The 22,490-nt window shown below is 51.6% G+C and overlaps 1 protein-coding gene across 1 annotated transcript in view; it reads left to right on the forward strand.

Moving 5' to 3' along the window:
• kdm4b (lysine (K)-specific demethylase 4B) overlaps positions 1–22,490 on the forward strand; it is an 81,298-nt gene that overhangs the window by 56,268 nt on the left and 2,540 nt on the right. Inside the window, 11 exon segments of the mRNA XM_064334021.1 lie at positions 1,271–1,497; positions 2,039–2,385; positions 4,204–4,333; positions 5,292–5,449; positions 6,236–6,440; positions 9,751–9,827; positions 10,079–10,134; positions 12,172–12,280; positions 17,129–17,317; positions 18,095–18,262; positions 18,626–18,745. Coding sequence (XP_064190091.1) covers positions 1,271–1,497; positions 2,039–2,385; positions 4,204–4,333; positions 5,292–5,449; positions 6,236–6,440; positions 9,751–9,827; positions 10,079–10,134; positions 12,172–12,280; positions 17,129–17,317; positions 18,095–18,262; positions 18,626–18,745 — 1,786 coding nt within the window.

Raw genomic sequence — 22,490 nt, forward strand, 5'->3', positions numbered from 1 at the left:
TTCACGAAGCAAGGAGGTCTTGTGCGGGAAGAAGAGCAGCTCAGTTTTGTTGAGGTTGAGCTTCAGATGGTGGCTGGCCATCCAGGAAGAGATCTTATCATTGACCAGTGTGGCCGAGGGGGGGAAAGAAAAGAAGAGTTGTGTGTCATCTGCATAACAATGATAGGAAAAACCATGTGAATTAATGACTGAACCAAGAGATCTGGTGTATAAGGAGAACAGCAGAGGACCCAGTACAGATCCCTGCGGCACTCCCGTAACAAGTGGATGAGAAGCAGAGGCAGACCCCTTCCAGGTGACCTGGTAGGTCCTATCTGCAAGATAGGAAGCGAACCAAGACAGGGCAGTCCCGGCAATTCCCATCCCAGCCAAGGTGGAGAGGAGTATTTTATGGTTGACCGTGTCAAAAGCTGCAGACAGGTCAAGAAGGATCAGGACAGAGGAAAGGCGTGAGGCTCTTGCAGTGGCAAGTGCCTCCGTCACAGCTAGTAGTGCAGTCTCTGTTGAGTGCCCAGATCGGAAGCCAGACTGGTGAGGGTCTAGCAGGTTGTTCTGATGGAGAAAAGAGGTTAATTGTTTAAGAACTGCTCGTTCGAGGGTTTTGGACAGAAAGGGTAGAAGGGAAACGGGTCGATAATTTGCTACATCGGAGGGGTCTAAGGTGGGTTTTTTGAGTAGTGGGGTAACACGAGCCGTCTTAAAAACAGAGGGAACATGACCAGCGGAGAGAGAGGAATTAACAATGGAAGACAGATAGGGAAGGAGCTCGCTGGAGATAGATTGGAGAACTTTAGATGGGATGGGGTCAAGTGGACAGGTGGTTGCGCGATGAGAGGTGATCAGTTGTAATACATCGGAGTCCTCCAGCATTTCAAAGGAGGTCAGTGTGGCTGTGGGGTTGTCCTGGGGGGTTGGGGGGCTCACTGGATGGGTGAAGGAGTTCCGGATTGTAGCCACCTTTCCTTCAAAGGCGGCCAGAAAGTCATCTGCGGAGAGGGAAGAGGGAGGTGGGGGTGGAGGAGGAATGAGGAGGGAAGAGAAGGTGGAGGGCCTTCACCTCCATCAGGGCCTCTGCTGATTTGTGTGGCTGTCTGTGTGTCTCTGTGTATCTATCTGTGTGATGCATTTTCTTCCTTGTTGACCTGTGTGTGTGTGTGTGCATTTGTGTGTGTGTGTGTGTGTATGTAGCATATGTATGTATGTATGTATGTATGTATAAATGTAACACACACATAAAAGCACACGTATGTGTGTGTGTTTCCCGCCGCAGGGCCCTGCAGAAGAAGCAGCAGCTGCGGAGGCTGAAGCAGGAGGAGGTGAAGGCCCTGATGGACGACGGCATTGAGCTGGACCTGGCCGAGTACCAGCAGCAGGTGGAGCAGAAGGAGGCGCAGAGGAGGCAGGAGCGGACGGAGCGCATGGCGCAGGAGGCGCTGAGGGCCCTGGAGGCCATGGAGCACATGGAGCACATGGACCCGGAAGGAAAGGGCGTGGAGGGTAAGGCAGGCCAGGGGGGGGAATGTTCCGGAACGCCGGGGGGGGAACATTCCGGAACACGAGTGGGGGAACATTCCGGAACACCAGAGGGGGAACATTAAGGAACGGCAGAGGGGGGGACATTCCGGAACACCAGAGAGGGAACATTAAGGAACGGCAGAGGGTAGGACATTCTGGAACACCGCCGCTGGCCTTGCGTGCTAACCCACGCTCCCATTGCTAGCCTAGCGCGGGAGGCTAACTGCACGCCTCTGTCTGTCTGGAGAAAAACGGTCCAGCCCAGAGAGACAAACTCCAAACTCACTGAAGAGGGGGTTGGCTGGCACTTAACACTGCCAATTCACACCAGATCACGTGTTTCAGAGGAGAACTCGGCCCTCCTGAATTCACACGGAGATTTGGGATGAGTGGCGCACCGTGAACGTGATTGGGCGTTACAGATTGGGGGGAAGTGGGGGGGGGGGATCTTTTAACGAGTATGTTAACATGTGAATGAATTACATTTTTAATTCCGAGCCTTTCTGTTTGTGTGGTTGCCCAGCCCTCGAAGGTGAGGGCGAGCAGACGCCGGACGGGGAGAAGAAGAAGAAAAAGAAGAAGAAGAAGAAGCCGTCGGACGGCAGGGAGGAGCTGGCGCGCAGCATGGCGGCCTCCCTGGGGGAGGTGGCGCTGCAGGGCGACGGCGGCCTCATCCCCACGCTCTTCGTCACGCACAGGCCGAAGAAGAGCGCCTTGCCCAAGGGCCAGCTCTCCTTCCAGGAGGCCTTCGAGCGCTTCGCTACAAGCTCCGCCCACCCCGGCCCCAAGCCCGACCCCGGCGCCGCCGACCAGGAGAGCAGTGACACCGAGCTGCCAGCAGAGGGCGCAGACGAGAAGAGAGGAATTCAGGTACATTCAAATTCAAACTCAGAGTGCTTTATTGGCAAATATTCACATTTGTATTGCCAAAGCATGGCAAGGAACATGTGAAACATCGGACAGAACAGTGTGGTTGTGTATGAGCATACATCTGTGTATACACATAGATATACTGTATATGTACTCATAAAGAGTACTGATAATAATGTACTAATAACACAACAACTCCAAAAATAACATGACAATACATCACTTACATTTAGCAGATACTCTTAACCCGTGTGAATTGCACAATCCAAATTGTGAGAAGGTGGGAGCGAAATGGAGAATAGTCATAAAAACGGTCCTCCTCTTACAGGACTTCCGTGTTGTAGATCCCAGCTTTCTCGTGTTGCCCTGTTGTATTATCTTAACCCTTTGAGGTGTGATGTCACAAATACGCGATTGGAATGTTCTTAACTGTGCATTCTAATGCTGATGTCACAATCAACACTGGCGACTGAACGCGACAGAGTTCCAGAACACTGACTTAGGATTTTGAAAAAAACATTCCGAAAAAGAACCAGCTCTTCAAAGGCTTGACCCCGATGACGGAGGCCACACAAAGACTGGACCCTCTGCCCAATCCCTCCGTGCTCTCTGTCCTCCACAATACAGCCCAGATTGCAATTTGGACATCAATACCACATCATACCTCTTCATTTTCTTGTCTGCCTTTTGAACCGAGCAATCATGTCCAGCCGTTTCTGTGGCCCCACACGGTCGATTGCTTCCTCTTGATGCTGGCTCCATTAAGAGAGTGTGCGTGTGTGTGTGTCAGAGAGAGATAAAGAAAGAGAGAGTGTGTGTGTGTGTGTGAGAGAGAGAGAAAAAGTGTGTGCATGTGTATGAGAGAAAAAGTGTCCGTGTGTGTGTGAGAGAAAGAGTGTGTTCATGTGTCAGAGGGGGTGAAAGAGTGTGTGTGTGTGTGTACACGCGTGTGTGTGTGTGTGTGTGTGTGTGTGTATGTGTGTTTGGGTATATGTGTGTGTGTGTGTGTGTGTACACGAATGTGTGTATGTATGTGTGTTTGGGTATATGTGTGTGTGTGTACACGCATGTGTGTATGTATGTGTGTTTGGGTATATGTGTGTGTGTGTGTACACGCATGTGTGTATGTATGTGTGTTTGGGTATATGTGTGTGTGTGTGTGGTGACACGCATGTGTGGTATGCTTGTGTTTGGGTATAGGTGTGTGTGTGGTGTTGGGTATATGTTGTGGGGTGGTGGTGTGTGTATGTGTGTTGGTATATGTGTGTGTGTGTGTGGTGTACACGAGGTGTAGTATGTGTGTTTGGGTATGTGTTGTGGTGTGTACACGTGGTGTGTGTGTGTGTGTGGATAGTGTGTTTGGTGTATGAGTGTGTGGTGAGTGTGTGGTGTGTGATGTGTGTTTGGGTGTATTGTGGATGTGTGTGTGTGTGTGTATGTGTGTTTGGGTATATGTGTGTGTGTGTGTACACGCATGTGTGTATGTATGTGTGTTTGGGTATATGTGTGTGTGTGTGTGTGTACACGCATGTGTGTATGTATGTGTGTTTGGGTATATGTGTGTGTGTGTGTGTTTGGGTATATGTGTGTGTGTGTGTGTGTGCGTGTGTGTATGTGTGTTTGGGTGTATGTGTGTGTGTGTGTGCGCGTGTGTGTATGTGTGTTTGGGTGTATGTGTGTGTGTGTGTGTATGTGTGTTTGGGTATATGTGTGTGTGTGTGTGTACACGCGTGTGTGTATGTGCACGTGTGCATGGCACGCCTCTCTGTGCGTTTGACTGGTCTCCATTTAACGGCGATGGCGTTTCTGCCCCCGCAGCCGAACTCCTCCTCGTACTCCCAGCTGAAGAAGAGGGTGGAGGTGAAGAAGAGCAGACGCCATCCCTTCAGCCGGCCGCCCATGCGCTCCCCGCTCTCCATCGTCAAACAGGAAGCGTCCAGCGATGAAGGTGGGCTCCTCCTCACCTGCAGTGCAGTTTATAACGTGATCTCCTTCCTCTTCACCTGTAACATAGTTTTTAGTGTGAACTCTTTCTTCCTTAACACCTGTAAGGTAGTTTTAAATTCGGTGTCCTTCCTCGTCACCTGTAATGTAGTTTTTAATGTGATCTCCTTCCTTGTCACCTGTAATGTAGTTTTTAATGTGATCTCCTTCATTGTCACCTGTAATGTAGTTTTTATTCATATGTAATATTAATATAATGTGATGTCCTCCTTGCATTGCCCGTGGTAGATCTGTGTGTGGCCGTAGGGCCCTGTAGATCCCCCCCTGGAGCTCAGTAAAAACGAAACCCTCGTCTCGGAATGATCCGGAAAACTCCTTCATTCCTTCCTCCTTACATCCCCACGTGTGTCATCCCTCCCTTTTAAAAAAAAAAAGCCATAGACCCTCCCAGGCTTCGGGTTCACTGAATATTTAAAAGCAATTTTTTAATTTAAAAGCCTTCTTTCTTTCTTTCTTTGTGAAACCGTTGCTTGCGGCAGCTCTCTCTCTCTCTCTCTCTCTCTCTCTCTCTCTCTCTCTCTCTCCTCCATTGTGTCCCGTCTCTGAAACCTCTCCTTTTTTCCTCTCATCTCTTCATTTTTCTCTCTCTCTCTCTCTCTCGCTCCCTGTTTTTTCCTTTTTTCCCGTCCATTCTGGTGCGGCTGACACCTATTGATCTGGGGATCATGGCTCCAAATTACCTGCTTTCAAAGTCACTTTGAGCCAGCGGCAGGGTTCTTATTAGCCCTGTCCTTCCTGCTGGTGGCCAAGAGCTGGGAGAGAAAGAGGGGTGCTGATGGGGGGGGGGGGGGGGGAGGCGGGGAGAGAGGGGGGGGAGAAGAGAGGAGGAGAGAGAGAAAGAGTTTAGAGATTGACTGGCTGATTGCACCGTCCCTCCTGAGCGCTGTACTCCTCCCTGCCAGCAGAGGGCGATATGGAAGACGAGGTGAAGCAGACGGCGGAGTGCCACCTGTGGCAGAACCGCTCGCCCAACTTCCTGGCAGAGCGCCGCTTCAACGCGGCCGTCGCGCCCATGGAGCCGCACTGCGCCATCTGCACCCTGTTCTGCCCCTATACACAGGTACACACACACCTATACACACACACCTACACACAGGTATATACACCTGTACACACCTACACACAGGTATGTACACAGGTACACACCTGCACACACCTGTACACAGGTACACACACCTGTACACACCTACACGCACCTACACACAGGTACACACACCTGTACACACCTACACACAGGTACACACACCCGTACACACACCTGCACACACACACACACACACACCTGTACACACGCCTACACAGGTATATACACCTGTACACACCTACACACCTGTACACACACCTACACAGGTATATACACCTGTACACACCTACACACACCTACAGTCAGGTATATACACCTGTACACAGGTATATACACCTGTACACACACCTACACAGGTATATACACCTGTACACACCTACACACCTGTACACACACCTACACAGGTATATACACCTGTACACACCTACACACCTGTACACACACCTACACAGGTATATACACCTGTACACAGGTATATACACACACCTACACAGGTAAACACCTGTACAAAACCTACAACAGTATTACACCACCACACCTACACACCTGTACACACACCTACACAGGTATATACACCTCTACACACCTGTACACACACCTACACAGGTATATACACCTGTACACACCTACACACAGGTACCTACACTCTCTTCTTTGTACCCTGCACATTTTCATGTCACTTTGAAAGTTATGTTCCTTTGTTCCTGATGGTCGCTCCTCTCTCTGAGCTTCCTGTCTCCTCTCCCGTCCCCCCCCCCGCAGCCCCAGAGAGACCCCTCCCTCCCGGCGGACCCGCCCCTCAGCCCCGCGTCCCGCTGCGGCAGTCGCACCCGCCCCCTCGTCCCAGAGATGTGCTTCAGCTCAGGCGCGGAGAACAGCGAGCCTCCCGCCTCCAACTCCCACATCGGGGACGACGGCACCAGCGTGCTCCTCGCCTGCCCCAGCTGCAGCCTGCAGGTCCACGCCAGTGAGTGACCCCTGACCCCTGACCCCCGACCTCCGACCTCCGAGCTCCGCCCTCCGCTCCCTCTCCAGACCTCCCCTCCTCCTCCTCTTCCCTCTTCTCTCTCCTCGTAGCTGTAGTTTCTTCTCCTCCGTTTCACGGTTTTACGCGCAGAAGTAACAGCCCAGTTAATTTGAGAGAGCAATAACCGCCAAATTCCCACCGCAAATAACCTGCTGAGAGGTTTGATGGGGCTGAAGGGGGGGGGGGGGGTGCTGGGGGGGCGGGGGTTGTGGGGGTTTATAAAGGATCAGAATGCCAATCAAAACGTTTCACACAATTTACTTTTCTAAGGGGGAAAAAGAGCGGGGGGGGGGCAGTGTTTATTTTCTGTGTCCCTCTCGGTCTAAGCTGCGTAGCCAATTAGCCCGTCCACAGTGAAGAGTTTGCAGGGCGTTCAGGGAGTGCAGCCGAGTGCCGCACCACCGATTGGCTCGTCCTGAGCCTGCATTCAGGGAGTGTAGCCGAGTGCTGCACCACCGATTGGCTCATCATGGGCATGCGTTCAGGGAGTCCAGCCGAGTGTCGCACCACCGATTGGCTCGTCCTGAGCCTGCGTTCAGGGAGAGTAGCCGAGTGCTGATGTGGGATCAGGGTTTCTCTGACCATATCCGTTATGAGCTGTAACGGAAAAAACTGGTCCTTGTTCACTGAGCCTCTCGGAGTAGGAGTGCTGATCTAGGGTCAGCTTTCTCCTGCCCAGTTAACAACCTTATCCGTCATGTGCTAAAAGGCTAAACTGATCCAATGGGAGCCGAGTTCTGTCTCCCTGCCGCACCCGGGCACAGTCACCCCCCCACCTCCTGCCCTCCTGGGCCTTCACAAAAACACAGAACAGTTACTCAGACCTCCGATGTGCCAGTCTTCACCTCCTCCTTTCCACTCTCAGATCCTCCGATGTGCCAGTCTTCACCTCCTCCTTTCCCCTCTCATATCCTCCGATGTGCCAGTCTTCACCTCCTCCTTTCCCCTCTCAGATCCTCCGATGTGCCAGTCTTCACCTCCTCCTTTCCCCTCTCAGATCCTCCGATGTGCCAGTCTTCACCTCCTCCTTTCCACCCTCAGATCCTCCGATGTGCCAGTCTTCACCTCCTCCTTTCCACCCTCAGATCCTCCGATGTGCCAGTCTTCACCTCCTCCTTTCCACCCTCAGATCCTCCGATGTGCCAGTCTTCACCTCCTCCTTTCCACTCTCAGATGCTCCGATGTGCCAGTCTTCACCTCCTCCTTTCCCCTCGCAGATCCTCCGATGTGCCAGTCTTCACCTCCTCCTTTCCCCTCTCAGATCCTCCGATGTGCCAGTCTTCACCTCCTCCTTTCCACCCTCAGATCCTCCGATGTGCCAGTCTTCACCTCCTCCTTTCCACCCTCAGATCCTCCGATGTGCCAGTCTTCACCTCCTCCTTTCCACTCTCAGATGCTCCGATGTGCCAGTCTTCACCTCCTCCTTTCCACTCGCAGATCCTCCGATGTGCCAGTCTTCACCTCCTCCTTTCCCCTCTCAGATCCTCCGATGTGCCAGTCTTCACCTCCTCCTTTCCCCTCTCAGATCCTCCGATGTGCCAGTCTTCACCTCCTCCTTTCCCCTCTCAGATCCTCCGATGTGCCAGTCTTCACCTCCTCCTTTCCACTCTCAGATCCTCCGATGTGCCAGTCTTCACCTCCTCCTTTCCACTCTCAGATCCTCCGATGTGTCAGTCTTCACCTCCTCCTTTCCCCTCTCAGATCCTCCGATGTGCCAGTCTTCACCTCCTCCTTTCCACTCTCAGATCCTCCGATGTGTCAGTCTTCACCTCCTCCTTTACGCTTCCCCAGTTTATTTTATTTATTTATTCGGTCTTCGCTGCGCGTTCCGGAAACTTCCTCCCCTGATTGGCTCCCGCCTCCCCTCCCCTCCCGCTTGTTTACTGGCTCTCGCTGGGGTCCGGTGCATCCAGCGGCGGGGAGCTCTGGGGCGTCGGGCTGCTTGTTAGTGTCCGGTGTGTGTGTGTGTGTGTGTGTGTGTGTGTGTGTGTGTGTGTGTGTGTGTGTGTGTGTGTGTGTGTGTGTGTGTGTGTGTGGTGTGTGTGTGTGTGTGGTGTGTGTGTGTGTGTGTGTGTGTGTGTGTGTGTGTGTGTGGTGTGTGTGTGTGTGTGTGTGTGTGTGTGTGTGTGTGTGTGGTGTGTGTGTGTGTGGTGTGTGTGTGTGGTGTGTGTGTGTGTGTGTGTGTGTGTGTGTGTGTGTGTGTGGTGTGTGTGTGTGTGTGTGTGTGTGTGTGTGTGTGTGTTGTGTGTGGTGTCGGTGTGTGTGTGTGTGTGTGTGTGTGTGTGTGTGTCCGGTGTGTGTGTGTCCGGTGTGTGTGTGTGTGTGTGTGTGTGTGTCTGTGTGTGTCTGTGTGTGTCTGTGTGTGTGTGTGTGTGTGAGGAAACACACTCTCCTTTAATTAGATTTGGGCCTGGGTGCAGTGAAGTGCGGGCCTGTGTTTGGGAGCTGGAGGGGCCGGCGCTTTTCAACTGCTTTACTGGTGTTTTAAGCAACGATGCCTGAAAAAAAACACAGACACGCACGCACAGACACACACACACATAAACACACATACACACACGCGCATGCACACAGAGAGAGAGAGAGAGAGAGAGGTGGGGGGGAACCCTGCTCCCCCAGCCTCAACATCTCTCTTTTCTCACTCCCCCTCTCTCTCTTCCTCTCTTTTGTGTGCATTGTTTCTCCTGCAGTAATTGAAGTGTTTTGTCTTAAGGAGCCGTGTCGGGGGATGATTAATTTCAGACGGCGCTCCCCCCCCCCCCCCTCGCGGGGCGACCCTTTGTGTTCCTGTAATAACGGAACGGGAGGTGGAGCGTGCGGTGCACGCGTAATAAGCCCCGCTCTCATTAGCGGCTCCGCGCTCTAATCGCTTAATTCGCCGCGTAACGCGCTGTAACGTTGCGCGTCCCGCGTCGCCCCGGCTGGGCTGATGTCACTCAGACTCGTCCTCCGCTGCCTTGTTGTTGTTTTTTTTTTTTGTCTGTCATTTTGTTGGCGGTAACAAGCGTAGGCGCCACGGTTTCGATGCGGAGGTCAAGTCCGGTCGAGTCAACTTTATTTATAACGCGCGCTTAGAAACAACTGACGTTAAGCTAAGTGCTGCACAGCTTCAATAAATGAAAACAGGGATAACAAAACATTATGCAAGGACAGACTTTGGTGTGTTTAAAGGCCAAGGAGAAAAAATGGCCGACTGAGATTTAAAAGTGTCAGAGTTTGCGTTTGACCTCTGACCTCCCTGTGTTCTCAGGCTGTTACGGCGTCAGGCCGGACCGGCTGAACGAGGCCTGGACCTGCTCCAGGTGTGCCGCGGGGGCCTGGACGGTGGTGAGTGCTGCTCTCCCCCTCTCACAGCCTGCTCGAGTGGACTGGTCTCTCTCCCACACGCCTGCTCTCACCAGCGACTGGTCTCTCCAACACACACCTGATCTCACCTGAGACTGGTCTCTCCCACACACACCTGATCTCACCAACGACTGGTCTCTCTCCCACACACCTGCTCTCACCCCTGTGCCCTGTGTCACCCCTGTGTAACCTCTGTGCCCTGTGTCACCCCTGTGCCCTGTGCTCTGTTGCAGGACTGCTGTTTGTGTAATCTAAGAGGAGGCGCGCTCAAGATGACCACAGACGGAAGGTTGGTGTCCTCAGATGCCTGGATTCCCTTTATGGAAAGAGCTTTAGCACAGTGCTGCAGCCCTGCTAACCTGCAGCCATTTCACTTTCATGAGTTTGAGCTCAGAATCTAGTGAGTTACTGTATCAGAGTTACTGTATCAGAACCCATCTCCAAAGAACACAAACACAATAAAGATGAAGATTACATTAAAAAAGTAATTCTAATACAGAAAAATCAAAGCTGTTACACTATTGTGTTCTGTTTTCTACACTATTGTCCTGTGTCGATATAAAGATCAGTTACAGCAATAACAATAGCGTATGTTCAGAGTTCTCTCAGTGTAGCAATGAAATATAACCAACCAATCAGTGTAGTGCACCATCTGTCACTCGCTTGTGTGTTGATTGACCGGTGTGCACTAATGCAGCGATGAAACCTCTGGTGCAAATGCTTCTGTAGCTAGCTGTGTGTATTCTGTCTTTATGGAGGTTAGCTGTAGCTAGCAGTGTGTATTCTGTCTTTATGGCGGTTAGCTGTAGCTAGCAGTGTGTATTCTGTTTGTATGGAGGTTAGCTGTAGCTAGCAGTGTGTATTCTGTCTTTATGGAGGTAAGCTGTAGCTAGCAGTGTGTATTCTGTCTTCATGGCGGTTAGCTGTAGCTAGCAGTGTGCATTCTGTCTTTATGGTGGTTAGCTGTAGCTAGCAGTGTGTATTCTGTCTTTATGGTGGTTAGCTGTAGCTAGCAGTGTGTATTCTGTCTTTATGGTGGTTAGCTGTAGCTAGCTGTGTGTATTCTGTCTTTATGGAGGTTAGCTGTAGCTAGCTGTGTGCATTCTGTCTTTATGGTGGTTAGCTGTAGCTAGCTGTGTGTATCTGGTGCGGATGCTTCTGTAGCTAGCAGTGTGTATTTTGTCTTTATGACGGTTAGCTGTAGCTAGCCATGTGTGTATTTTGTCTTTATGACAGTTAGCTGTAGCTAGCCATGTGTGTATTCTGTCTTTATGGCGGTAAGCTGTAGCTAGCAGTGTGTATTCTGTCTCTATGGCGGTAAGCTGTAGCTAGCAGTGTGTATTCTGTCTCTATGGCGGTAAGCTGTAGCTAGCAGTGTGTATTCTGTCTCTATGGCGGTAAGCTGTAGCTAGCAGTGTGTATTCTGTCTGTATGGCGGTAAGCTGTAGCTAGCTGTGTGTATTTTGTCTTTATGACAGTTAGCTGTAGCTAGCTGTGTGGATTCTGTCTTTATGGCAGTAAGCTGTAGCTAGCTGTGTATATCTGGTGCGGACGCTTCTGTAGCTAGCAGTGTGTATTCTGTCTTTATGGCGGTTAGCTGTAGCTAGCAGTGTGGATTCTGTCTTTATGGCGGTTAGCTGTAGCTAGCAGTGTGTATTCTGTCTTTATGACGGTTAGCTGTAGCTAGCAGTGTGTATTCTGTCTTTATGACGGTTAGCTGTAGCTAGCTGTGTGTATTCTGTCTTTATGACGGTTAGCTGTAGCTAGCAGTGTGTATTCTGTCTTTATGGGAGTAAGCTGTAGCTAGCAGTGTGCGTTCTGTCTTTATGGGGGTTAGCTGTAGCTAGCAGTGTGCGTTCTGTCTTTATGGAGGTTAGCTGTAGCTAGCAGTGTGCGTTCTGTCTTTATGGAGGTTAGCTGTAGCTAGCAGTGTGCGTTCTGTCTTTATGGAGGTTAGCTGTAGCTAGCAGTGTGCGTTCTGTCTTTATGGAGGTTAGCTGTAGCTAGCAGTGTGCGTTCTGTCTTTATGGAGGTTAGTTGTAGCTAGCAGTGTGCGTTCTGTCTTTATGGCGGTTAGCTGTAGCTAGCAGTGTGGATTCTGTCTTTATGGTGGTTAGCTGTAGCTAGCTGTGTGTATTCTGTCTTTATGGCGGTAAGCGGTAGCTAGCAGTGTGTATCTGTCTTTATGGTGGTTAGCTGTAGCTGGCTGTGTGTATTTTGTCTTTATGGCGGTAAGCTGTAGCTAGCAGTGTGTTTTCTGTCTCTATGGCGGTAAGTGAAGTTAGTCTCTCTGGGCGCCCCCTTTACCGTGTGACTCTCCGCTCAGGTGGGTACACGTCATCTGTGCCATCGCCGTGCCCGAGGCCCGGTTCATCAACGCCATCGAACGCGAGCCGGTGGACGTCAGCGCCATCCCGGAGAAGAGGAAGAGTCTGGTGAGCGTTTTCTTCTTCCGGGGGAGGGGGGAGGGGGGGGCTCTTACCCGGACCGGCTTCCAGAACGGGTTAGCCCCCCTGAGAGCGGAGACAACGCTGCGTTCTGAGGGCCATAACAGACAGAAGCAGCCGCTACATAAACCGCCAGCGTGGCGTCCAGTTGGGGGGGGGGGGGGGACGCTGGGGATTTTGGGATTGATTTGAGGGCACGGGGTGTGAAATGTAGCGTAGCTGGAGGTGTTCCGCCCGGGTCAGAATTTGTTTAATCAGATCGAAGCGGGGATGTCTAAACTACTGAAGCAGTTCCGTTTAAGTACCTTGATCAAAGGGTACAACCGCAATCCCCCATCCTGGAATTGAACCTGCTGTTTGGGCTTTTCAGAGGAGTTTAAACAGTTCCGAAACCGTTATCCTGCTCGGGCATCGGGACGGTTGACCTGCTCTGGACCGGACCGAACCGTCCCGTTCCGTCACACACGGGACAGACCCCCCTGTCCGGCTGTGCTCTTTTAAAGCTCGAGGGGATTCGGCTTTCGGTGACGTTAGGCTGTGGATTACCTTCCTGTCCCTCTCCCTTCACAGGTCCGCACTCCTGACTCCCGGGTCGCGCAGTTTGAATGCGCGCTCTCGCTAACGAGCTAGCGCTGAAATGCCGGCTTCCCGAGTGAAGGCTCGGGGTCAGCGGAGGTGGAGCCATTTTACCCAGACTACCCGGTTTCCTTTCGTTTTGCTCGGTCGTCCATTTTGATTAAGAGAAACGGAACCTGTTTTTCCCGGAGGCCGGAGGTCACGGTTCGAGAGCGTTTGCTCGGAATCCGTTACCCACGCGTTCTGCGTGCCGTGTGCAAAGGAGGCGGCCCGTCCTTTCCGCAGAAACCCAGCGCTCCCCGCGTCCGTCAGCACCGTCGTCATGGCAACGGGAGCCGTTTCTGCTTGGGTTCGTTCAGTTTGAATGAATGTTTTCGTTTTTCCAATCGCTCAGTCTCTTTCATGGTGGCTTCCTCATAAACAAATGTTTCTGTTGTGTTTTGTGTAAGAGGAGGGGTCCAGTGTGACTGGATTATCCCCCCATAGAGCACAGTGCAGTAGAGGGGGACAGTAAGAAGTGGGGTTGGTGTTTTGGGATCACTGTATATATTAGAGACTTTGAATGAAATATTCCTAGTATTTACTGAATCCGGCATGTTTTACAAGTTAGAGTTTGGCAGGTGCTTTTACATTACATTACATTTATTTAGCAGATGCTTTTATCCTAAGTAATGTACAGAAGTGCGTTGCTTTGGATCAACGGCTTTTGGCTGAAGTCAGTTCAGACGGCTGCTGTAGGAGTCCGAGCAGAATGACCGTGCTTTGGGGGACAGGAGCTGGTTGTGTCATGTGCTCCACTTCCTGTTTACCTGTCCCAGGTGACTGTCCCCGCCCTGGCGGGTCGGCACGGGTGTGCCCGGGAGACGAGACGCGTTGGTGTCCCGTCAGGTGTGATTTTAAACAGAGTCTGTGAGCGGGGTCTTCCTCTCCCGTAGCTCACAGACAGGAGGCCAGGCCCCAGCTGTGGACCTGTCTGTCAGGCCAAAGATGGACACAGACTCGGGGTTGGAAGCGTTTGGGTTTGCGAGCGTGAGCACTACGACTGTTCCACACTCATTCCTGTGTTGCTTCAAGGCCTTAGGAGCTTTATTTTTTAAACGCATTTTTCCCTTCACTGATTCCTCTGAAGCTCTGAGCACTCAGCAATAAAAATATTAATCTGATTATGTCTCACACACACACACACACACACACACACACACACACACGCACACGCACGCTAAGTGAGTTATATAAGCTTGTTATGTGTACGTGTATATACTAGGATGTTTGTATGTACGTTCACATAGAGACTAGTACGGACACATAGAGGGCAGTGTTGGTCGTAAGACGGGCTCAATTGGTCATTTTCATCTCTGCAATTTCTTCTCAGATGGTTCTGGAAGCAAGATGCTAAATAAATAAAAAAATAAATAAAAGGAATTAATAGAAACTGAAACAGCTTCTATGGTCCGTGCTCATCAAGTTCAAGTGTGTGAATTCTTGGGTTGAATTTGAAAGTTTTGTGACTGCAGATAGATGTCAAGCAGATAGATAAGCTGTTATTAATGCCTTGGCGTCGCTCCCCCCCTCCCAGCCCCCCCCAGGCGTGCCGTGGTGCCCCCCCCCCCCCGGCCGAGCGCTGTTTTGGGGGGGGGCGAGTGAATAATTAATGGTGTGGAAGGGCTGAGTAATCAGGCGAGATTTCCCGCCGCGCTAAATGAGCTGCATTGATCCTGCAGGCCCGGAGCGATCCTCCATTACTGCCCTGCGCTACAGCAGACAGCCTGTCGCTTTCTCTCCTCCTTTTCTATCCTTCTTTTTCTCGCTCTCTCCTCTCTCTTTCACTCTCTTTCACCCTCTCCTATCCTCCTCTATTTCTCTCCTCTTTTTCCCTCTCTCTCCTCTCTTTCACCCTTTTCTCCTGTTTTTCATCCTCAATTTATCTCCTCTCTCTCCCTTCTCATCTCTTTTTCTGTCCTTCTCTCTCTCCTCTCTCTTTCATCCTCTCCTCCTATTTTTCTGTCCTCTATTTATGTCCTCTCTCTTCCACTCTCTCCTCCTGTTTTTCTGTCCTCTATTTATCTCCTCTCTCTTCTCTTTTTCTGTCCTTCTCTTTCTCTCGTCTTTCTTTCTCTCTTCTCTTTTTCTCTCCTTTGTCTTTCTCTTCCTTCTTCTCCCCCTTCCCCCTATCCCCTCGCTCTTTTTCCCGTCTCCCTCGCTCCCTCTTTTTCTCTGGCTTCATTCTGCTCTTTTTCTCTCCTCTCTCTCTCCCCCTCCCTCTGTCTCCCTCTCTCTCCCCCATTCCTTCTCTCTCTCTCCCTCCCTCTCTCTGTGTCCTGCTCTTTGTCGCAGTCACTGGTCACAGTCACAGACCCACAAATAATGTGTCTGGTGCTTTTGAATAATCTATCAAAAGGAGGTGTAGATGTGATGTGAGATCGTTCCTCTCCCTGGGCTGGCGGGTCCAGCCTGAGCCTGCGGATTTAGAAGAGGGGGTCGGAAACATGAAAGGCCCCCCCCCCTCTGCCGCATTTTGGGTGGCTGGACATCATTGTGCTCGCTCTGGAAACCGTTTAGACCCCGGCTGTCCCCGCAGGGGGTTCAGAGAGCCCGGATAAACGGGCCGCTTCCTGGCTTCTCGCGGCTTAAAGGCTCGAAGCCACCCCCGCCCCAATCCCCACCCTGCCCCGCCCCAAATCACCGTGGCACAGTAACGCTCATTCAGCGAGTCTGAATCGCGCCGATGGGTCGATAGATGATAGATCTGCTCGGCGGTGGGGAGCAGTATTTTAAAAGTGGAGGAGCAGTAACCCCGTGTGGGGGGGGGGGGGGGTGGGTGGGGGGGGGCTGTCGGGCATTTCAAAAGCCGCTCAACAACGCGTCGAAGCCTTTCGCCTCCGAACGGCCGCAGCGCTGGTGTCTGCAAAAGAAAAAAGAAAAGGGACAAAAAGAGCGGGCAGAAATAAATAAGGAAATAATGTGAATAAATCTGTTTCGCCCGTCCGCAGGCCCGTCTCATCGCTCTCCCGTCCGCGAATATTAAATCAGCCGCCGCGGCGGGGGGGTGAAGCGTCTGAGCGCGGCGGGGGCCGAGAGCGAGGGCTGTTGTACATTTCCGCCCCCCCCCCTCGCCCTCCGGGGGCAAAATGAAGTATTGACAATTTAATAAAGAATTTTTCTTTTTATTGATTTCCCCGGGTCACGGCGCGGCTCGCGGCGCTTTTCGCGGCCTGTCAGAGAACGGGGGGGGGGGGGGGCGGAGGGAGGGAGGGAGGGAGGGGAAAAGGACAGAAAACGATAGGGGGGTGTGGGGAGGGGAGATGAGGATCAGATAAGACTGACTGAGGGATGTGAAACAGGTGTAGGAAACTGAAAGAGAAGACAGCGGGGGGGAGAGGGGCGTGGGGGGCGTGGGGGGGGGGGTGGGGGTCTGGTCAGAAGTTTCTGGAATATTCCCCACACTCTCCCGGCGTTAAGACTGGGGCTGCGATCGCCTTGCTAATGAGGCGCAAGCGCTAATCGTGGGTCGCGGGGTCAAGAGGGGAAAAGCCGATAGGTATGGATTTGTGATTGGCAGCTTCAGATTAAGATTCGCGAAATGCCTCCCCCCCCCACAAAAAAGGAAAAAAAAAAAAGGTATGGATCAGTTTGGTGTTGTTATTAACGGAGCGTTTTTGCAGTGGGGGGCTGCAGTGCTGGCTGAAAGGGGAGCGGACCGTCCTGCATGCAGGTTACTCACCCCAGGTGAACTGGACAGTGCGCCAGTAGCATCCGCCACCCGTACCGGTCCCATCGGTAACGGGCAGCGGTCCAGTCAGTAACGGTCGCGGTAGAAAGGTAGACTGGAGTGACACAGTATGACGAGGCTAAGGGGAGAGCTAAGCTAAGCTACGCCTAGAGAGCTAAGCTACGCCTCCACACGCGCGGTCGTCTGCTCGGGACATTCTTCCGTTCTGTCGTTATTTTACCTGGAATGGGTGGAGGGGGCGACATGGCTCAGGAGGTAAGACCGATTGCCTGGCAGTCGGAGGGTTGCCGGTTCAAACCCCGCCCTGGGCGTGTCGAAGTGTCCTTGAGCAAGACACCTAACCCCCAACTGCTCTGGCGAATGAGAGGCATCAATTGTAAAGCGCTTTGGATAAAAGCGCTATATAAATGCAGTCCATTTACCATTTGGAGGAACCCCCTGAGTGTGTGTGAGGAGAGTGATGGAGGTGAGCTTGTCATTGACACGCAGATGGCATCTGAGTGTGTGTGTGTTTTGTGTTTTTTTTGTAGAAGTGCGTCTACTGCCACAAGAACACGAAGGAGATCCGTGGCGCGTGCATCCAGTGCTCCTTCGAGAGCTGCTCCACCTCCTTCCACGTCACCTGCGCGCACATCGCCGGGGTGCTCATGAAGCCCGCCGATTGGCCCTACGTGGTGTCCGTCACCTGCCTCAAGCACAAGCCCACCAATCACAGAGTGGTACGTATGGGAAGTTGCCTTCAGCACAGAGAGGCGTGAGTTGGGGTGAGCTATACATGTGCCCCGGTCATTTCCAAACCTGGCTCAAATGCAAGTTTGAGATGATTTAAACTCTTTAAAGACTCAAAGTCTGTAAAATCTGAACAAACTCCTGCAGATCCAAGAGAATATTCAGTCAAGCATCTCCTTGACAAAAAAATCACAAATTTTTTTTTTTTTGTTCTGAATATTACTGGAGAATAAATTGCTTTTAAAAAGTGTCGATGATCTGTAGGACTTTCACTTGTGTCTGAAGGGATTAAGGTATGTGAGAGTACTTAAAGCCAGTTCTGCTTGTAGCTGTGGTCGGAGATGACTCTAAAGCAGGGCTGCCCAGCCATGTTTATGTAGATCTACCGTCCTGTAGGTTTTCACTCCAACCCTAACAAAGCCACACCTCATTCAACAGCTAAAGATCTACAGTCCTTTAGGTTTTCACTCCAGCCCTAACAAAGCTCACCTCATTCAACAGCTAAAGATCTACAGTCCTTTAGGTTTTCACTCCAGCCCTAACAAAGCTCACCTCATTCAACAGCTAGAGATCTCACTGAGCTGCTAATTAGTAGACTCAGATGTGCCAAATCATGGTTGGAGTGAAACCCTACAGGATGGCAGATCTCCAGGAACAGGGTTGGGGCAGCCCCCGCTCCAGATATACTGGACAGTTCTCCACACTTTAACGAAAGGCGACAGAGCACCATGGTAACGACCGGGCCCCGCCCTCCCTTTGCCTCCTAGGCGCGGCCGGGGTCACGGGAGCTCTCGATTGGCCAGCGGGTGATCGGTCGGAACCGGGACGGCTGGCACTACCACTGCACCCTCATCGGCATGGCGACGCAGACCTTCTACGAGGTCAACTTCGACGACGGCTCCTACTGCGACAACCTCTATCCCGAGAACGTGGTGGTGAGCGTTACCGTCGGCTTTTACGCGGCGGGACAACCCAAAAAAACCCCCCAAAAACAGAGGCTGATTACTTGATTTTTTTGAGCGTTGATGGCTTGAATGGTAGGTCGTTGGTTGAGCGAGTGATTGACTGATTGGCTGGCTGCTTGTGCTTGGCTGATTTGATTAGCTAGTTGATTGATTAGTTGGCCTTGGTGATTGGTTGAGTGGCTGCCAGGGTAATTAGTTTATTGATTGGCCGATTGGTTGGTTGGGTGATTGATTGATTGGACGAGAAGTTACTGGATTGAGTGGCTGAAGTGCGGTTGGGGTCATTTGTGCTTTGTTCTCCCCCCCCCCCCAATCTGTCCGTCTGTCCGTCAGAGCCAGGACTGCTTGCTCCAGGGGCCCCCGGAGGCTGGCGAGGTCATCCTGGTGTACTCGCAGGACGGCAAAGTGGTCAACGCCTCCTTCGTCAGGGAACACCTGCACAAGCACTTCCAGGTCAGGGTGCACCCGCTTCCCCCCCCCATTAACCCATCTCTAACCCAGGGGTCCTGCTCGTGTGGTCAAACACACCTGAACACACCTGGTCAGAGCACTGCTAGTCTGGTCCTACAGTCAAACACACCGGAACACACCTGTTCTGAGCACTGCTAGTCTGGTCCTACGGTCAAACGCACCTGAACACACCTGGTCAGAGCACTGCTATCTGGTCCACAGTCAACGCACCGAACACACTGTCGAGCACTGCTGGTCTGGTCCTACAGTCAAACGTACCTGAACACACCTGTTCTGAGCACTGCTGGTCTGGTCCTACAGTCAAACGTACCTGAACACACCTGTTCTGAGCACTGCTGGTCTGGTCCTACAGTCAAACACACCTGAAACACACCTGTTCTGAGCACTGCTAGTCTGGTCCTAAGGTCAAACGTACCTGAAACACACCTGTTTCTGAGCACTGCTAGTCTGGTCCTAAGGTCAAACGTACCTGAACACACCTGTTCTGAGCACTGCTAGTCTGGTCCTACAGTCAAACGCACCTGAACACACCTGTTTCTGAGCACTGCTAGTCTGGTCCTACGGTCAAACACACCGGAACACACCTGGTCAGAGCACTGCTAGTCTGGTCCTACGGTCAAACACACCTGAACACACCTGTTCTGAGCACTGCTAGTCTGGTCCTACAGTCAAACACACCTGAACACACCTGGTCAGAGCACTGCTAGTCTGGTCCTACAGTCAAACACACCTGAACACACCTGGTCAGAGCACTGCTAGTCTGGTCCTACGGTCAAACACACCTGAACACACCTGTTCTGAGCACTGCTAGTCTGGTCCTATGGTCAAACACACCTGAACACACCTGTTTCACAAAGCAGGATTACTGAGGTAGCAGGAGTAACAGCACTGAGTAAAACCCGGAACCCTCCCAAATCTGGAACATGGACTGAAAAAATGAGCTCTTCTGGGTTTTACTCAGCGCAGTCATCCAGCTGACTCGGTCATCCTGCTTTGTGAAACACCCCCCTGAACACCCCCCTGCGTTTGGACGGTGGTCACGGAACGCTGCGGAGTTTTCCTTCCGTGTGTCGCGTCCCACGTGAGAGGCGCTCGCAGGCCCGCCCCCCGCCCCCCCCCCCGGCGTCTCGCCCCGCCGTTTCACTTCCATTTCAGAAAGAAAGATGGCCGCACTTGTGAGATTACGGCCGGCCGCGGCGGTGCGGCGGGAGGGTAAGTTACGCGCGGTCGTCATGGAGATATACGCCGTCAGCGCGGGCCTGGGGAGCGGGGGGATTTACGAAGCGTTCGGCACTCTGCTTGCGAGGGGTAAACTCGAGGAGCCGGGGGACCTCGTTCTGCGGTGGGGGGGCCGATGGGGGGGGGGGAACACAACTCACAGAGGCGCTGCCAAATCCGTTAATCTGAGAGAGCGGGGGGGGGGGGGGGTCATCATTCACTCCCGCGGTTCGTTCCGCGCACTCCTCACACGCTGTCCTGAGTCGGGCTGCTGAGCCAATCAGAATCGGCAGCTCACTGAACAGCCGATCTGCTTCCTCTGCACCAACACTTTAATAACAGTCATTACAACGGTAATAACAACCGTAACAATAATAACAATCATTCAGACCTGGGTCAAATACACGTTTGTTTTGGATCCAAATACTTTTCTGTGCTCTATTGATCTTGCCTGGTGCAATTGAGCCTGCCAATGTGACCAGAAGGGGCGGGGTTTGCAATTTTTGAGACTATTTCATTGGCTCCAATATACCAGACAAGATCAGTAAAGCGTAGAAAAGTATTTGAATCCAAAGCAAATAAGTATTTGACCCAGGTCTGCAATCATTACAACGATAAAAATAATAACAGTCATTACAACAACAATAATAACAATCATTACAACAACAGCAATAATAATAATTACTACAACAACAGTAATAACAGTCATTACCACAATAACGATAACAATAATAACAGCAATCATTACTGCAATAATAACAAACTAGAATAAGTTTGGAGCCAAAAACTTGGGGGTTTCGCTCTGAAGAGAAATAGGGGGGAAAAGGGAATGGAAATTCAGCAAGAGAAAACTGAACGGACCTAATAAAGTTACATAAAGTGCATGAAGTTGAATTTGAAACGAGTAACCACTTATTTTAAAGGAACATATAGTTTCTATAAAAGCAAAGTCTTTAAAAAGTGGCAGACTGAGCTAGTGTGATCCACACTTTTCTAGACACTAGCAGACACTCACACTGAAGTCTGTTACCTTACTCTATGGTTTTGCTGTTTCAAATTTTAATTAGTTTTATTTTTAACTTCTTTTAGCTTTGGTATCGAAGGCTTGATGGTATTAGCATTCAGAGAGCCCACTCGTGTGTGTGTGTGTGTGTGTGTGTACATGTGTGTGCATGTGTGTGTACATGTGCGGTGTGTGTGTGTGTGTGTGTGTTTGTGTGTGTGTGTTTGTGTGTCTGTGTGTCTGTGTGCGTGTGTGTGTGTGTTGTGTGTGTGGGTGTGTTTGTGGTGTGTGTGTGTGTGTGTGTGTGTGTCTGTGTGTCTGTGTGCTGTGTGGTGTGTGTGTGTGTATGTGTGTGTGGTGTGTGTCATGTGCGTGCGTTCGTGTGTGTGTGGATTGTCTGGGGTGGGTGGGTGTGGTCGTGTGTGTGTGTGTGTGACCTTGTATTCTCCCCTCGTCTCCCAGAATAGGTCCTGCGTCTCCATGCTAATGAGCGCCTCCTCTCCTCCAGCAGCACCTGTGCCACTAATCACTTGTTTTCCGCGGCGCTCACCGGTAGCGCCCCCCCCGCCCCCACCCCTAACCTCCCCCCGTCACCCCCAGAGTCAAAAACACTCCCCAAGACACCCCTCCGGGTGCCTCTAATAATGAGCCAGGGTATGAGGGTGAGGGACGGAGGGAATGAAGGAAGGAAGGAAGGAAGGAGAGACGAATAGAGAGATGGAGGGAGAGATGGAAGGGGAGGTTGCGTCAGGATGGGAGAGTGAGTGAGTGAGTGAGTGAGTGAGTGAGTGAGTGAGTGAGTGAGTGAGTGAGTGAGTGAGTGAGTGAGTGAGTGAGTGAGTGAGTGAGTGAGTGAGTGAGTGAGTGAGTGAGTGAGTGAGTGAGTGAGTGAGTGAGTGAGTGAGTGAGTGAGAGCGATTTTCCTATCTTGTGCTGCTCTCAAACTCTTTGCCTCTGTTGCTGTTTCTGATCGGTCTGTCAGCTTCCACAGTCCGTCCGTCTGTCCGTCTGTTTGCCTGTACAAAACTGCGGATCAATCGCTCTGTGTTTCTATTTTCGCCCCCCCCCCCGAATGAGGGCGGAGCAGTCATTGGGTGCCGCTTGAATTAGCCGACTCCCTGCAGGACACGCAGCTCTACCTCCCTCTGTGAACAGGACTACTCAGGAGGTGCCTCTTCCTGACTGCTCAAGAAAACCGTATTGTGGAGCGACTCACCAGCAGGGCTTGTGACACCTGTGCACCTCTCCCTTAAGTTGTGTTCGTGGAGAGGTCCCACACAGCCCTTGTATGTCAACGCTTGTATGTCTCTGTCTTACAGATTGTGCCCCTTATTGACACACGTATACTTTTGGGTGGGGTTTCAGGGTGTGTCCAGATTGCCCTTATCCTAAATCTCTCTGTCTTATGTGGAGTATGACCCTTATAAACACAGGTGTGTTTCTTATGTGGAGTCTGGCCCTTATAAACACAGGTGTGTTTCTTATGTGGAGTCTCTGACCCTTATA

The sequence above is a fragment of the Anguilla rostrata genome, chromosome 4, assembly GCF_018555375.3.
Source record: "Anguilla rostrata isolate EN2019 chromosome 4, ASM1855537v3, whole genome shotgun sequence".
Lineage (NCBI taxonomy): Eukaryota > Metazoa > Chordata > Actinopteri > Anguilliformes > Anguillidae > Anguilla > Anguilla rostrata.